The sequence below is a fragment of the Gnatocerus cornutus genome, chromosome 2 (assembly GCF_029298725.1).
Source record: "Gnatocerus cornutus isolate USDA-ARS CGAHR chromosome 2, icGnaCorn1.1, whole genome shotgun sequence".
NCBI lineage: Eukaryota > Metazoa > Arthropoda > Insecta > Coleoptera > Tenebrionidae > Gnatocerus > Gnatocerus cornutus.
In genome coordinates this window covers 20837275-20854887 of record NC_142234.1, presented here as the reverse complement: position 1 = coordinate 20854887, position 17613 = coordinate 20837275, and the positions used below count along the sequence as shown (strand labels likewise).

Genomic DNA, 17613 nt, shown 5'->3' with positions numbered 1-17613 from the left:
AATTATGAAATTTGGGGACAATACTACTTTTGAGTAGAGTATTAACTCCACCAAATTTCAAAATTGTAGAGCAAAAGACACAAATTTTAGAAATTTTTATTTTTGAAATCAAGCTAAAAGTTTCCAAATCCTGCTCTAAAATTTGTAATTTTGATAATTTTAATGCTACAACTATGAAATTTGGGGAAATTACTATTTTTGAATCGTTTATAAACTCCACCAAATTACAAAATTGTAGAGTGAAAGACACAGATTTAAAAAAAAAATATTTTTGAAACTAAACTGAAAGCTCCCATATTCTGCACTAAAATTCGTATTTTTAGTAATTTTAGTGTTACAACTATGAAATTTGGGGAAATTACTATTTTTGAGTTGTTTATTAACTACACCAAATTACAAAATTGTAGAGCGAAAGACACTGATTTTAGAATTTTTTATTTTTGAGCCCGAGCTAAAAGTTCCTATATCCTGCACTAAAATTCGTAATTCTGGTAATTTTAGTGCTACAACTATGAAATTTAGGGAAATTGCTATTTTTGAGTCGTGTATTAACTCCACCAAATTACAAAATTGTAGAGCAAAAGACATAGATTTTAGAAATTTTTATTTTTGAGCCCGAGCTAAAAGTTCCCATATCCTGCACTAAAATTCGAAATTTTAGTGCTACAACTATGAAATTTAGAGAAATTACTATTTTTAAATTGTTTATTAACTCCACCAAATTACAAAATTGTAGAGTGAAAGACACAGATTTAAAAAAAAAATATTTTTGAAACCAAACTGAAAGTTCCCATATTCTGCACTAAAATTCGTATTTTTAGTAATTTTAGTGTTACAACTATGAAATTTGGGGAAATTACTATTTTTGAGTTGTTTATTAACTACACCAAATTACAAAATTGTAGAGCGACACTGATTTTAGAATTTTTTATTTTTGAGCCCGAGCTAAAAGTTCCCATATCCTGCACTAAAATTCGTAATTCTGGTAATTTTAGTGCTACAACTATGAAATTTGGGGAAATTGCTATTTTTGAGTCGTGTATTAACTCCACCAAATTACAAAATTGTAGAGCAAAAGACATAGATTTTAGAAATTTTTATTTTTGAGCCCGAGCTAAAAGTTCCCATATCCTGCACTAAAATTCGAAATTTTAGTGGTACAACTATGAAATTTGGGGAAATTACTATTTTTGAATCGTTTATTAACTCCAGCAAATTACAAAATTGTAGAAGGAAAGACAAAGATTTTAGAAATTTTTATTTTTGAGCCCGAGCTAAAAGTTCCCATATCCTGCACTAAAATTCGTAATTTTAGTGCTACAACTATGAAATTTGGGGAAATTACTATTTTTGAATCGTTTATTAACTCCACCAAATTACAAAATTGTAGAAGGAAAGACACATATTTTAGAAATTTTTATTTTTGAGCCCGAGCTAAAAGTTCCCATATCCTGCACTAAAATTCGTAATTTTAGTGGTACAACTATGAAATTTGGGGAAATTACTATTTTTGAATCGTTTATTAACTCCACCAAATTACAAAATTGTAGAAGGAAAGACATAGATTTTAGAAATTTTAATTTTTGAAACCAAACTAAAAGTTCCTATATTCTGCACGAAAATTCGTATTTTTGGTAATTTTAGTCCTACAGCTACAAAATTTGGGGAAGTTACTATTTTTGAGTCATTTATTAATTCCACCAAATTACAAAATTGTAGAGCAAAAGACACAGATTTTAGAAATTTTTATTTTTAAGGGTCATTTTGATGACCGGCGCATCCACCATTTGTACGTTCAAAATTGTTTTTACCTACCTAAAACCAACAGGTGGGCGGAAAATGTATGAATGCAAAAAAGAAGTCTTGAATTGATAGATCTGAAAAGAGATGGAGAAAGGTAGCGGAGACTCGAAGAACAAAATATACAAATCGATAAATAAAAACTTTATTTCAATATTAATAATAACATTGTTGATTTACAAAATAAACACTGCTACAGTGGTTCAAATTTGGTTATCCACTATGACAAAACGTTGCTAGTGTAACAATATAATCGAGACGATTTAATATACCATTTCCAATATAAAAAATAATACACATCCTTTAGGTACAGCTATAAGGCACCTAGAAGCCACAACAGTGCAGTCTAGCATCGTCTAAACGTATTTTGAGTAGTTTTGGATTCATTTCCTAGGCAGCAACGAAAGCAGTTATAATGCAGCAATCAGTCCTTTATTGTACCAAAATTTCGTAATCTTGGAAGCCCAATTCATTGCCACCATACGGAATATAAACAACCCCATGGCTGCCCTGAACTTTTCCAACTGTAAGAGAGCCATCATGAACGACTCTCCCGACGTACAAAGTTTCCCCATCTTCAGCTTGTCCCGCAGGAACGGCATTCGGAGGAATGTTACCTCCACTGCAAGCTACCCAGCTTCCAGGGAAGTCACAGAGAATCTCGTAATCTGGAACAGCGTTCTCTTGTCCACCCCAAGCAACGTAAGCTGTTCCATGGCTCGCGACCAGCTTCCCAGGGATCAACCCTCCGTTGAAATTCGCCCTGGCCACATAAACCGGCTCTCCATTATCTTCACCCCCTGCGAAGGCTCTCGGAGGAACTTCACCGTTCCTTGCGGCGACCCAACATTGGGAAGAGAAGTTCCCTCGTGCCGAGACGTAGGGAGCAGCAACTGGTCCTCCACCACCACCGCGAGCTTCTTCAATGATCCACGTTCCGTTTGCACCCCAACCTGTGCAAACTCCGACGTACTCAATCGGGACTTGTTCGTAGTCACTCCAGTTGAGGAAAGGAGTGGCGTTGCCTTCGTGTCCAACAGTGATGGTCCCGTTCTCCCAGCGAATCCAGAAACCACGGAACTCATCCGGGTTCAAGTAACCAGGAGTGTTAGCTTCGGCGACGTCGGGTTTGCTGCGGTTCTTTCTGATTATTGATTTGGAGTTGCCCCAGCCCCCGATGAAGACTTCGTACATGGGGGTGGCCTCGGAGGCGGATGGACTAAGAGCGATGTGGGCATCGTTCGGTGCACGCACTCGGAACTGGAGGAGGCCAGAGGCGTTCGGGAAGAAGGTGTATTCAAGTTTGTCTTCGGTTTGCAGTTCTGAAACAAACAGTGCAATTAAGAGAGGTGTTAAATTATGCAGTTTTAATGTGCCAAGGCGCTCATTGTTATTCAGTTTGCAATTCAACAGTAGGTCATCGTTAACTTTTTTGTTTTGCAGTAGTTTTTATGTTGAATAAGAACTTTGGCTTCAACACGCACGACCTCCAAAAATATGATTAGATCTAACACGTCGTCAAAGAAAATGTCGCGTTTTTGGGGAAAATCAGACGAATTGCCGTCGTAATTACGTTGAATTAAAACCTTGGGGACTCATTTTGTGACTAATAACAGTTGGAACTTGAATAATACTTGTTTACTTAATAAAACTAACAAAAAACATTCCCATTTTATAATTCACGTTCTTATTACATCTTAATAAATTTGCTCTTCAACCTCGTTCCGTGAATTTACGACAGGTAAAGCAAAGAAACTGTTTATTGCCCCAAACTATGTCAACTCTAATGTCTGTTCGAATTCCAGCAATTTCTTCGAAACAATTTATCCTTGCGCTAATAAAACACCTAATAATTCCACGTGTAACTTTCCTCTTCGTCTCCATTAGGTCTGGCGCCGTAGAGGGAAGGTCATCATTGATTTTTAATCTGTCGCTTATTATGACATCACCGCTGGATATAGTGTTAACATTATTAAACCGCGTCATGGCAATAAAGAAGCAAAACGAATTTGAAATATGCACCTGCCCACAGGTGCGTGAAGTGTAGGTTTCAGGTAATTGAAAACCAAACATTTTCTCTTCGCAGTGTTTTTTTCAAGTGGAAATTGATTTGACCTGTTTCGTTCTCTCCCAAAATCACCGGCAGAAACGGAAATTCATCATTACAATGTGTAACGCTTCAAGTATTTTGCGTACAAATGTTTGAATTTAAATAAAGCAGGGGAACAAGAGGGAATTGGAATATATCAGACGTGCGTGACAATGCTTGAGTCTATTTTGATATTTCCTGAAAAAATCGAGGCAATAAAGTATGTCGATGAACTCCGAAGTGAAATTTTTTCAGTTCTCGAGTATTTTTAGGGCGCTGCACTAGTTGCAACCACTCTCTTATTTATAGACTAGACCGAAAGAAAGTTGAATTAGTAAAGGCAGTTAAATTGAGATAAATCAAATCAACCTTGCGGAGCTAAATTAGCGTTTCGCTCGGGGAATGGCATTTTCTAGTTCCAGGCCATAATATGTGGTTTAAAGGCTCTTTTTCTTGCTAAGAATTTAAATGCGGCGCCAAATTTTAAATGTGGTGCTCTGATTGGTCGTTCAGCAACTGCATTTTCTGCAGAATGTCAAACAAAAACTGTCACATTTGTCAATTATTTGTTTTTCTTATTTTCAGTGCAGATTGGAAGGTATTTCATTATAATTTTATGTTTTTCATGATTATATTTTGCGATTATCTTATAAAAACTTGTCAGTGCCTGTAGAGCCATCTATTAATCAAAATTGACATGTATCCAATACAGGTTTCTACTTTATCTCATTAAAACCCTGAAAATTTTTAAAATTGTCCCTGTGTAAATCGGTTAATTCTCTGCAGGAATAATAACCTCCACAGTTAATTTAGACTGCAATTGTCCACTTTTGACATATTTTTTTTATTTAGGGTTGACATCTTGATGAATAATTTTGGAAATTTTACGATGACAAGGTTGGCATTACTGTTTCCCCAAATTTGACATTTGCCAAGTTTAACTTGAAAAGTGCAGTGCATTAAAATTGTGTAATTAATTAGTGCGATCTCTTAAACATTTTCCCAGTGAAGTGAAAGTTTCCTCAGATGTGTAAAAACGGTAAGAAACAAATTTGTTTGTACCCTAAAGCCTAACTCATATAGCACCATTGCAACATTTGCAACAAGACCTAATTACACGATGAAAATTTCAAATTTTTGGGTGTAATGTGGTTAAAAGGAGCAAATTTAGTCCGCAATCTTCGACAAAAAATTCAATCGCCTCCACGCCGCTGGAAAATTGCTTGACACAATTTTAATATCATCGTGTGGGTTTGAACTACAAAAATTCGTGGCTATCGATTCATTTTTTCTTGAATGATTTATGGCGTTGAAAAATACATAACTGCACTGCGGTGAAAGTTGAGCTATTGTAACCAAACTCTTGGAATTCCAAGCTAATTTAAGATGAACCAAAGAGGCGCGAGTGGCGGTAGCGCTTGATGGCGCTAACCCAAAGTTTATATCTGATTTTTTTCGTAACCTTGTTGCCAAGTAGAAGTATGTTAAAAATTCTATTACAATATCAGGCGGCATTAACTAACGATGACAACAAAGCTAAAAATAGTTGATGTTGCAGTAATGGTCAAGTGAACTTGAGGTCGCGCTGCCATGGGCGTGTCGGCGAATTACATTATCAAAAAGGAGCGAAAACATGCGATTTTTCCATTTGCAACGTGTAATGTCATTAGATTTTGGTAAAGAAAAATTCGGGGACAAAAAAAGAAAAAATGACACGCGAAAAATAGAGGTGAGGAGTGAATTTACTGTTTTTTTTTCGTTAAACTAATGAAGCGATGCCGGTGAAGAAGGACGTAACTCTCCTTTCCAGGCGTCTTCCGGTCTCCCCGGAAGTTTTCGCTCCTTGCGTACAAACACCGGTACTTTCCACCGTGACTTACCGATAGGCATGTTGCAAAGTTATAATGAATTTACACCTGAACACTTCACTTTAACAATTCAAACTGACTACGTCAACGTTGTAGAAGACGTTCTATAAATGTTCCACGTTTGCGCGTTCAATTCAGCGTTTTCGGCGGTCAAAAAGAGGGAGGTGAGAGGCGACTATCTTGTCATTTCTAAATACATCCGAACGATTTCTTGTAAATGTATGACTCATATCCACTATAATCAATAATTAACATTGTTTATAGATGTAATCATTTTTTATTTAAGGATTTGTTGTTAAATTGGCTCATTGGTACTAATAGGAAGTGAGGATCATCTTCAGATGGGAAAAGAAACAGAAGGATAAATTACTAATCGATGTGGGAGTGTGGAATGATGACTTGACCTTAAGGTTGAGTTTGTTGTTTAGGTCGGGTTCTAGAATATTCAAACATGTGATGTTGAAGGTGAATGATTCATTGTAGATCATTCATAATTAAAGTAATGAGTAATAATGGAACGGGCCGTTGATAAGATTTTTTTGTATCGCCTTTCCAAAGTCAAGTTCGATGTGGTCAAATGAACGATGATAAATCCGCTGAAATAATAAATTTCAGTCAATTAAAACTGATTGTGTTGCTCTCCGACTAATTATCTGAAAAGTTGTGTCTATTTACATTAATCTATACAAAATAAAAATGTCGATTATTGTTACGTGAATAGTTATTTAGAATAACTAACTTCAAACTAACATTTTTAGTGCTATAATAACCATATAATGAGGAAAATTAATTTTCAAAACAATGGCAAAAATTGCTTCTTTCTGTCTGCCGGAGAGATGGAGCTGGAAAATTCATTTCAACAATTTTTGCTCGGTCTTCTAATGAAAATGAAAACTTCTAAAATTTGAGTCTTTTGCTCTACAATTTTGCAATTTAGTGGAGTTGATAAACGACTAAAAAATAGTAATTTGCCCAAATTTCATACATGTAGCACTAAAATTACCCAAATTACGAATTTTAGTGCAGGAAGTGGTTGACCCCAAAAATAAAAATTTCTAAAATCTGTGTCTTTTGCTTTACAATTTTGTAATTTGGTGGAGTTAATAAACGACACAAAAAGAGTAATTTCCCCAAATTTCATAATTGTAGCACTAAAATTTCCAAAACTACAAATTTTAGTGGAGAATGAGGGAACTTTTAGCTTGATTTCAAAAATAAAAATTTCTAAAATCTGTCTTTTGCTCTACAATTTTGTAATTTAGTGAAGTTAATAAACGACTCAAAAAGAGTAATTTCCCCAAATTTCATTATTGTAGCACTAAAATTTCCAAAACTACAAATTTTAGTGGAGAATGTGGGAACTTTTAGCTTGATTTCAAAAATAAAAATTTCTAAAATCTGTGTCTTTTGCTCTACAATTTTGTAATTTAGCGGAGTTAATAAACGACGCAAAAATAGTAATTTCCCCAAATTTCATAGTTGTGGCATTAAAATTTCAAAAATTACGAATTTTAGTGCAGGAAGTGGACACGTTTAGCTTGTTCTCAAAAATAAAAATTTCTAAAATTTGAGTTTTTTTTTTTACAATTTTGCAATTTGGTGGAGTTAAAAAACAACTTAAAAATAGTGTTTCCTCCAAATTTTATACTTGTAGCACTAAAATTACCAAAATTACGAATTTTAGTGCAGGATATGGGAAATTTTAGCTTGATTTGAAAAATAAAAATTTTTAAAATCTGTGCCTGTCCATCTACAATTTTGTAATTTGGTGGAGTTAATAAAGAACTCAAAAATAGAAATTTCCCCAAATTTCATAGCCGGAGCCCTGAAATTACAAAAATTACTAATTTTAGTGCAGGATATGGTAACTTTTATGTTGGTCTCAAAAATAAAAATTTCTAAAATCTGTGTTTTTTGTTCTACAATTTTGCCATTTGGTGGAGTTAATACACGAGTCAAAAATAGTAACTTCCTTAAGTTTCATAGTTGTGGCACTAAATTACCAACATTACGAATTTTAGTGCAGGAAGTGGGAACTTTTAGCTTGTTCTCAAAAATAAAACTTTCTAAAATCTTTGTCTTTCACTCTACAATTTTGCAATTTAGCAGAGTTAATATACAACTAAAAAATAGTAATTTCCTCAAAGTTCATAGTTGTGGCACTAAAATTACAAAAATTACGAATTTTAGTGCTGGAAATGATTGACCCCAAAAATAAAAATTTCTAAAATCTGTGTCTTTCGCTCTACAATTTTGTAATTTAGTGGAGTTAATAAACGACGCAAAAATAGTAATTTCCCCAAATTTCATAGTTGTGGCATTAAAATTTCAAAAATTACGAATTTTAGTGCAGGAAGTGGACACGTTTAGCTTGTTCTCAAAAATAAAAATTTCTAAAATTTGAGTTTTTTTTTACAATTTTGCAATTTGGTGGAGTTAAAAAACAACTTAAAAATAGTGTTTCCTCCAAATTTTATACTTGTAGCACTAAAATTACCAAAATTACGAATTTTAGTGCAGGATATGGGAAATTTTAGCTTGATTTGAAAAATAAAATTTTTTAAAATCTGTGCCTGTCCATCTACAATTTTGTAATTTGGTGGAGTTAATAAAGAACTCAAAAATAGAAATTTCCCCAAATTTCATAGCCGGAGCCCTGAAATTACAAAAATTACTAATTTTAGTGCAGGATATGGTAACTTTTATGTTGGTCTCAAAAATAAAAATTTCTAAAATCTGTGTTTTTTGTTCTACAATTTTGCCATTTGGTGGAGTTAATACACGAGTCAAAAATAGTAACTTCCTTAAGTTTCATAGTTGTGGCACTAAATTACCAACATTACGAATTTTAGTGCAGGAAGTGGGAACTTTTAGCTTGTTCTCAAAAATAAAACTTTCTAAAATCTTTGTCTTTCACTCTACAATTTTGCAATTTAGCAGAGTTAATATACAACTAAAAAATAGTAATTTCCTTAAATTTCATAGTTGTGGCACTAAAATTACAAAAATTACGAATTTTAGTGCTGGAAGTGATTGACCCCAAAAATAAAAATTTCTAAAATCTGTGTCTTTCGCTCTACAATTTTGTAATTTAGTGGAGTTAATAAACGACGCAAAAATAGTAATTTCCCCAAATTTCATAGTTGTGGCATTAAAATTTCAAAAATTACGAATTTTAGTGCAGGAAGTGGACACGTTTAGCTTGTTCTCAAAAATAAAAATTTCTAAAATTTGAGTTTTTTTTTTACAATTTTGCAATTTGGTGGAGTTAAAAAACAACTTAAAAATAGTGTTTCCTCCAAATTTTATACTTGTAGCACTAAAATTACCAAAATTACGAATTTTAGTGCAGGATATGGGAAATTTTAGCTTGATTTGAAAAATAAAAATTTTTAAAATCTGTGCCTGTCCATCTACAATTTTGTAATTTGGTGGAGTTAATAAAGAACTCAAAAATAGAAATTTCCCCAAATTTCATAGCCGGAGCCCTAAAATTACAAAAATTACGAATTTTAGTGCAGGAATGGTAACTTTTATGTTGGTCTCAAAAATAAAAATTTCTAAAATTTGAATTTTTTTGCTCTACAATTTTGCAATTTGGTGTAGTTAATAAACCATTTGAAAACAGTAACTTTCCCAAATTTCATTGCAGTAGCACAAGAAGTGTCGAAATTACGAATTTTTGTAAAAGATGATGCCATATTTTGCCTGGTCTTAAAAATCAAAATTAATATTAAAAGCACTCTGTATTTTGCATATTCACGTATTACAACCTACTAAGGTATAATTAAATAAGAATAAATACAAAAATTGTAAAAAACTAAATCAATGTCAATGTCAGTCCAGATCATCGAAAAGTTGGGAATTAAAAGCAAGTGGCAAAAAATGTATTTATGGGAGTTCCCGTCAGTTTAGCAATAATCGTGGTAGAGAAATGCTGGTTCTACAGAGCCAAATTGTCAAAATTTGGATTATTTTGAGTTAGATTTTTTTGTTTTTTTTTTAAGTGGTTTCTTCAAAGTGTTGTGATGAACCTAAAGTTGTAAAGTGTTTGTTTACGGGGGAAATTGAATTTACGCGTTGCCATTGTGGATCGCCAATGGAGGACCTTTGGTGATTTTTCGTAATAACTTCAGGTAACTTTTTCATTATTTCATTTCTAATTAAAATTTCAGTTTGGTTCAAAAAGCGAGTCGAAAAAAAACACCTTACGAACAATCGAGAATAATAAATCTGAAGAATTTAGTTGAAAAGAAGAACGCAGAACTCCATTTCCCATAAAATACTCGTGGAAAAAAAGCCGAACAAATTACAAATCGAAAATAGGTCATCAAAAAAGGTGTTAGCTTTGTTTGACTCCTACAAAACTTGATTATCCCACAGCACGGAATGCGAATCTGATATTTGTCATACTTACCTCTACCCAATTTAAACTCTTTTTCAAGAAAACGTATTTTATTACATCATTCCCAAACATTGATTTTATTGATTTCCAAGCAAAAAAATGTACCTATGGATGTTATTATTACATTGCCCGGATATTTTATTTTAGAAGCAAAAAATAAAGTCACGAACAAACAATAGAGCTGCAGTCTGAAAAGAACATGTCGCTGCATAAATCACACCATTATATAAATGATTTTCCCTCAACAATGATGAGGATAATTTTTTACTGCAGTAAATCACTTATGAAACTGTTAAAAAATGATATTGATCCAATATCGTCCAACTAAAAACTAAGCTTAAAACCGCACGAATCTAAAGAAACGTGAACTGGGGTCACGCTTGGTCCATTTTCACTCTAACAAGGGAAGTATTAGTTGAAATAATCGTTCGACAAGCCACATCCGTTCGACTTCATGAGACTTTTATAACATGGACCTGAAGTCGATACTTCTTCCGGATATCCCACGCACCAGAAACGGTATCTACACTTTCAGCAACGAATTTAGTGAACAATGGCTAATTGATAGATTCGTATTCATACGACACGCCCTAGAGAAAGGAAATAAAAATGAGGCGTTTCGTGATGATGCCAGTTTTTGTTTCCAAATTGCGCACTTATTACGGAATAATTTGTCGTAAAAACTCTTAATTTATAACTTTTATTAGTCACACAACGCATAAAAACTTACACACTAAACAATTAAAATTTAAGTGACTGTTTGCGAGAGTTAAACACAAAAGAACTTAAAAATAGTTTTATTAAAATATAGTTACACCTTCCCGGTAAACCGGTAATATTTCTTATAGTTTTCATACATAATTTTGAAGATTTCCGTCGACGCGTTGCTGAGAACCCTCATCAAATACTGCACGGCGTGGTGGTCGCACAAGGAAATCAGACTGTATAGACAATTATTTAAATGTTTCTGAAACAAAAAAGTTCAGTTTGTTAATTCTTCTGGTAGTGAACAGACCTTAACGTTTGGATACAAAGTGTCCGTCTCGTACTGCTTCAAAATATCAGCGATCAAATACATCGCAATTCTCGCCATGTCTTTTGTACATTCCACCAGAGTCCTCGTCAACTTTTCAAATTTATGAGCGCAATCTGCAATCCTCTGTGCCTCATTCTCCGTCAACGTGATTGCAGAGCTACTCTTCAAACAAAGTTCTTTGAGTAAAACTCTGTATTGAAGCAGATACGGCGGGAGTCGATCCATAATTAATGCCTTTCTATATTTCAAAAGATTTTCAAGCAACGATACGTTTGAATTGAAACAATGAACGAAGTCGTGCGAGTTGCTCATTAATGAAGTTGACACGGATAATAGTAAAAAGTCCATTATGGGAGCAGTTAACGGGACCTATAAATTAAATCATAAATTAAGCTCGTTTAGAACTTCCATGACAAACGTCTATTACGTGGTTTGCTTGAATAATTGAAATCTCAAATTGGATAACTTCTTCATAAGCGGATTTCAACACGAGGAGGAGCTTCTCCAAAAGGAATTCCAGCTGCTCACGCAAAACGTTCGTTTTAAATGGGTTGAAATTCGTGGATACGATGCAGGACCAAGTTTTCAAGTGTCTACTAAATTCGGCGCTGGAATCGATCGAGTTCGCCTGAAATAACACAACATTATACAGCGAAAGAGAAAGTCGGAGTTATTACCGTTGATTTTAGCAAGTCTGGGAAGATTTCGGAAAACTGCTCGTTAGGAATGAGAGTCGTGACCAACATCACCAGCTGCGAGTACTCCTCCAGCGTGTCGCTCTTCATCGCCACATTTTTCATTGTGTTCCAGATTCTTAAAACGAGCTCGTTTTTCACCCCCAAAACCCACTTGTTATGGAGGGTCGTGGTGAACAACAGTAAACAACCCCTGAGGGTTTCTTCGCGCGTACTGACCAAACAAAGCTCGAGGTAGCCATCCAAAGACACCTTCAGCTTTGAGAGAGTGTCATTCTCGTCCTTCACTAAATACGCTTTTAAAACCAGTGCGAACGCTTCGATCAACGACTCCTCTGGTTCACTCTTTAAGATTCTCTTCGCTAGTTTACCACAAAGAGCGGATTTGTACTTATTGCACGTTTCTTTCGATTCCGAGCTAACTTTACTTTTTCTTACTTTGCCGAGTTGATGTAAAGTCACCACCGCAAATCTCAAGCACTTGTTGTCTTTAAGATGCTCCTTGATGTAAGTTATTCCGGACTCAAAAGCAGCGATGTCTTTGTCGCTCTTGAACACATTTTGCGCCACATGGAAGAAGAAATCGTCGCATCTGACGAAGTGCCCCAGTAGCCTCAACAAAACCGAAGTCTCAAAAAGATCCAGCAGGGTAAATCTGTTGTGTTGAACGACACTGATGACAACAGTCTCGCATTTTCTTTGAACGGAGTCGCTGCAACAACTAAGATCTTTGCGCAGTGCCATCAGGAGCAAGATTACGAGTTTTTGAACATTTTCCGGGCAAAAAACCACGTTGATTTTCGCCACTAAATCCAAGAAGAGTTCGATTTTACCCTCGTGCAACTTCAGGTCGATGGTGTCTTCCGTTTCAACGACAATTTCGGTGATGTTTCCGAAGTGTTCTTCAACGCTTCCGAGGAGGATTTCCGGTGGCAACGTCGCCACAGCCCGCGAAAATAGAGCTTTCCTCAGACCCACATCGTCGTGTTTCCTCTTTTGCTTCAACAGTTTGTTGATTCGTGTGAAGATAACCGTCAGAATTCCCATCGCAAGAAGTTGCGAGTCGGAGATGTGAGGCCGCTCAAGTGTTGTAAAGTCATTATTAATTAGATCCCTTACGATGACTTCGGACAAGCTTATGATGGTAGTCGCCGGCATCTGGTTGAGGAGGTTGTTGACCACGAAATCGTCCATAAAAATCTCCGATTCCTCATCAAAATCCGACGATAGAGTTCGGATAATGGAGGCGGTAACATCCTCGGTGTTACCCACGTTGAACACCTGAAGCGCTCTTAGTTTCTGGATCATCAGTTTTTGCTGAAATCGCAGTTTAGTTCGTGATTTTAATAAAGAGACCCACCATTATCTCTTTGCATGGTTTTTCCCCGAAATTGTTGATCCGTTCGAAAATCAGGTACCATTCTTTCTCCCCCAAGTAAGAGTGTAAGTAAGTGATGTTACACGAAGATATGTTAGTGCCCATGTTCTTTTCCATCGTAATTTGGTTGGTGGAGGAGTAATATTCGAGCAACATGTACATTTCCGCCCAATAAAAACAGATGTTTAAGAACGCCCTCATTAACACATGATTCTGTAAGAAATTACATGAAAAAAAGTTCTTGAAAGATTACATGAGGTGCTTACATGTTCCTTTTGTAGTATTGTGCCTCCGAACTTGGCCAAAATGCCTTTAAGCTCGTCTAGACCGGCCACAAACTTCGTAACTGTGGTTTCCGCTACAGTATGTTCCGCAATTCGTGCACTCTGAAGAATCCAACAAGTGAAACTACTGAGAATCTCCATGTAAATACAATCTAAAAAAAAAGAAATGACTGCTGGTTGGCGCCGCCTCTGCCTTTACCTGTCTTCCCTTCGGGTAACTCCTCTACAGCTTTGTTCAAATGGAATAACATGGTTTTAAACACATTGATAACTTGCCAACTGGCTAAACTCACAATGGAGTTAGTAAAACAGTCGAGAAGTACTTTAGGTAACATGGTGTCGACATTATACAGCGCGTTTTGTGGGGGTGAGTCAACTGCGCCCCTGAATCTGTACACGGTTTCAATGCGAGAGTCATTTTCCACGGCTAATTTCAAAATGGGGATCATTTTGGCGATCAAATTTTGAACGCGATGCAGTTTATTAAACACGTCGAAAATTTTGATAATCAGTGTTTCATACTCGTTTTTACAATTGGAGTTGTCGCCCAACATGATATAAACGAACGTTTCATTAGCAACAGACTCGACAAGCAACGGATTTATTTCGATCGCCGTGAAAAAAATTCGGTAGCAAACCCCATTAGGTGTTGATAGCGACATTACCGACTTTAAAATGTTTTTAAGAAAGTCGGAAAACGTGAAACCGTTGACATCGTGTTCTAATTCAACTTTTAATTTGGTGACGACGTTCAAAAGTTCGTTTAAAATCGCCAGAGACTGTTGTAGTTCAGGGTCTTGCACTTGATACTTTATTTTGCTGATATTGAAGTCTTCTTTTAGTTCAAAACCGACGACTTGCAGTAAATATAGGAACATTCTGTAAATGTCTCTGAAAATCCGACAGGTTTTACAAAACGAATGGAAAAATAGTTTAAACGCAACTACCCCAAGAGAGGGGTACAGTGATGTGGAAAATTTGATGAATGATTTACATAAGCTGTGCTTCTGGAAACATTTGTCTGTTTCAAATTGGTCGCTTAAATAACACAGGAATTCTCTTGAGCTGAAAAGACACTAAATTTTCAGTGTGGTACAACTTGAAAGAGCCAACTCACCTTAGCTAGGGTGTCTGAAATTACTTCAAAAATCTCTTTGAATTCATTGCATTTTTCTACTAAAATTGGTAACACAATTTTTAAGAAGTGAGAATGGAACTGCTCTTGGTCTGTTAACGCTTTTTGAAAGGTGTTAGGGTTCTTCAGAAATTCCTCCAGTTCTGCAGCCTCTGTTATCTTCAAAATTTTAAGTCTGTGAATTTCACAATACTGGTCTAAATTGAATTTAAAATATCTCAAGGCATTTGGGTGCTGGAGAAGTTGCGACAGGTCTTCTGCTGTAGTTTTTTCGGAGGTTTGAAAAGTTTCCAAGGCATTGACTGCTGAAAAATAGGTTTTAGTGGGATTTTAAGGTTAGAATCAAATTAAAAAAGTACTATTTTAGGATTACAAAATCAATTGTTTTATTTTACATGAGGTACAATTTCAATAAAAAGTTAACATAAGTCTTTGGAAACAGTAAATTCGTGTGTTATCTCTGTGAAGACAATTTTGAGGTTAGAAGAAAAAGTGCCGAAATGGCGTGATTATGAATGAAAGGTGATGATAGTAAACTCACCTCTGCCAGAGTCTGATGCAGAGTCTTCCCCCAAAATCATTTTTAATGCCTAAATATAAAAAATTCTAAAATCAAAATAAAATTCAAATCGCACGTGTTTTGTTGACAGTGGTGGGGAGAAACGTCATCTGTCAAAGAGTTGGTTTGTTTCATTTTTAATTTTTCTGACTATATGAAGGCTTTTTGACCTTTTTTACAACTAAAGAATGATTCTGGGATTTCAAATACAAAAATATTTTCTTTTTGGAGCCCTCAATAAGTCCACAATTCTGCCCGCATGTATTACGATTTAGGTTGGTAGAATTTTCCCCCAAATCAAAAAGTGAATTGGTAACATTTCAGTGTCTTTCTTTTCCACCAAACTGCAATGGCGCCGACGTAAGTACTTAACATTTTCTTACATTTCTTCAATCATCCGTCTTATTACTACCAATTTATTAAAAAATGAATTAAATTTCGACACAACACGGAAGTTGCGAAATTATCCTAAACATATTTTCTCTCTAGTTGGTATTTTTTAAGTTCCCAACATGTTTACATCCCATTGTCGGCAATGTGTTCGTATTTTATTGACATATTTTGTTCTATTTTTGTAGGGCTGAGAAGAAAACGAAGACTGTTAAAGGGCTGCCTGCAGTCCCTGAGTCTATCTTGAAGCACCGCAAGAAGCGCGATGCGTACCGGGCAAAGCGACTTCAAACCATCCTTAAGAAGAAGTCGGAACAAATCAAGAAGAGGAAAGATATTTTCAAACGTGCCGAGCAATATGTAAAAGAATACAGATTGAAGGAACGTGATGAAATTCGATTGGTGCGTCAAGCGAAAAATAGGAGCAACTTCTACGTTCCAGCTGAAGCTAAATTAGCTTTCGTTATTCGTATCAAGGGGTAAGTCGCGTGACTTTCTTATGTGGACTGTTTCTTAATGGCATGTCGAATTTAGCGTGCCATTTTCCATGCTGTCCTAAATCAATTCAGTGCCCAACAAACGCATTTATGTACAATTAACTGCTAGTGGGGCTTGAAACATCACTTTATTAATCATCACACCGGTTTTCGTCACGTTATTTTCGTTTTAGTATCAACAAGGTGGCCCCTAAAGTCCGCAAAGTCCTCCAATTGTTCCGCTTGCTCCAAATCAACAATGGCGTGTTTGTGAAGTTGAACAAAGCCACCATCAACATGTTGAGGATTTGTGAACCTTACATTACCTGGGGGTACCCCAACTTGAAATCCGTCAGGGAGCTCATTTACAAGAGGGGCTTCGCCAAAGTCAACGGTCAACGCATTGCCATCACAAGCAATCAGATCATTGAAAACCGTTTGGGAAAGAGTGGAATTATCTGCGTTGAAGATTTGATCCATGAAATTTTTACTGTTGGACCTAAGTTTAAATATGCCTCAAACTTTTTGTGGCCTTTTAAGGTGAGTTGTCTTGTGGTTGCACCAATATGATCTACATGTTACTGTTATTTATGTAATGTGGTAAAACATGTTGGTAGAGTAAAATCATGTTTATCCTTCCTGTAAGTAATTCAGTTGCTTGGAGGAGCTGGAAACGCATGGGACAATTTTTTTGTTTAGTGAGAGATTGTTACTGATGATTTTTTTTGTAGTTGAACACTCCTACTGGTGGATGGCGTAAGAAGACAAACCATTATGTTGAGGGAGGTGATTTTGGCAACAGGGAAGACAAAGTCAATGAACTCTTGAGAAGGATGGTTTAAGAAACAAGGTTTATATAATAAATTATGTAAAAATGTGAAGTTTATTGATACCTAAATATCCCAAGTCCCTTTTTAGAAGTGGAGAAAAACTCCTTGAGGTAAGAATAATGAAAACTCCAATAATTTCTTTACTTTTTAATAAAAACAAATTCATATTTGGCAGTACACATGTGGTTTTAATGCATACATGTCATCAGTTTAATTTCTTTATTAAAAATTATTTACAATTTATGTGTAGTTTTAATATAAGTTTAGATAGATCTCAATTGAGGTTGTTTTAAGTCACTTTTTAAGCATTAGTGGTTAAAAAATTATGATATTGAAACATGTGGTCAACACGTGTCCATTTCTTGCCTTGTTTCGTATTTTTATAATATTTAGTTTAGTAAAAGGTTATTTACACATGGTCCTTTTTAAAGATCTCTTTAGAACAATGACCAATTTAAAAAATAAATTTCAAGATGCTACGAGTCTGGGGGAATATCTACAATCTTTTGCAGAGCATGCAAACATTCAGGAGACTATTGACAAACACGCTTTGACTGTTTTTTCGTGCGCGGTGGGAAAATAAGTCATTTGTTATAAACTTTACATTGGCAATTGTGGACATCCACTGGTTCTGACGGAAAGAACTATGTATACTTACACCTTTACAG

The 17613-nt window shown here is 35.4% G+C and overlaps 3 protein-coding genes and 1 long non-coding RNA gene across 5 annotated transcripts; 2 read left to right on the top strand and 2 right to left on the bottom strand.

The window, feature by feature from the left end:
- Positions 1-1929: 1929 nt before the first annotated feature.
- Positions 1930-5881, bottom strand: LOC148179983 (uncharacterized). Its single transcript, XM_088030330.1, has 2 exons — positions 5770-5881; positions 1930-3122 (listed from the first exon to the last, which is right to left on the bottom strand). The coding sequence occupies exons 1-2, from the start codon at positions 5777-5779 to the stop codon at positions 2233-2235; spliced, it is 900 nt and encodes a 299-aa protein (XP_087886456.1). The 5' UTR covers positions 5780-5881; the 3' UTR covers positions 1930-2232.
- Positions 5882-6013: 132 nt separating this feature from the next.
- Positions 6014-6275, top strand: LOC148179982 (uncharacterized). The gene is made up of 2 exons (XR_015769620.1): positions 6014-6185; positions 6241-6275. It is a non-coding gene; the product is annotated as an uncharacterized LOC148179982 (long non-coding RNA).
- Positions 6276-10943: 4668 nt separating this feature from the next.
- On the bottom strand, positions 10944-15364 carry LOC148179981 (uncharacterized). Of its 2 annotated transcripts, none has more exons than XM_088030327.1 (9): positions 15232-15364; positions 14673-14995; positions 13755-14631; positions 13538-13707; positions 13254-13484; positions 11876-13210; positions 11626-11826; positions 11178-11567; positions 10944-11129 (listed from the first exon to the last, which is right to left on the bottom strand). In XM_088030327.1, the coding sequence occupies exons 1-9, from the start codon at positions 15269-15271 to the stop codon at positions 10974-10976; spliced, it is 3723 nt and encodes a 1240-aa protein (XP_087886453.1). In that variant the 5' UTR covers positions 15272-15364; the 3' UTR covers positions 10944-10973. The 2 variants fall into 2 exon arrangements, with proteins under 2 accessions (XP_087886453.1, XP_087886454.1); XM_088030328.1 differs by having other exon boundaries at positions 14673-14992.
- Positions 15365-15514: 150 nt separating this feature from the next.
- Positions 15515-16992, top strand: RpL7 (ribosomal protein L7). Its single transcript, XM_088029513.1, has 4 exons — positions 15515-15609; positions 15828-16118; positions 16310-16655; positions 16847-16992. Exons 1-4 carry the CDS (start codon positions 15599-15601, stop codon positions 16955-16957), a joined length of 759 nt encoding a protein of 252 aa, XP_087885639.1. The 5' UTR covers positions 15515-15598; the 3' UTR covers positions 16958-16992.
- The last annotated feature ends 621 nt before the right edge of the window (positions 16993-17613 follow it).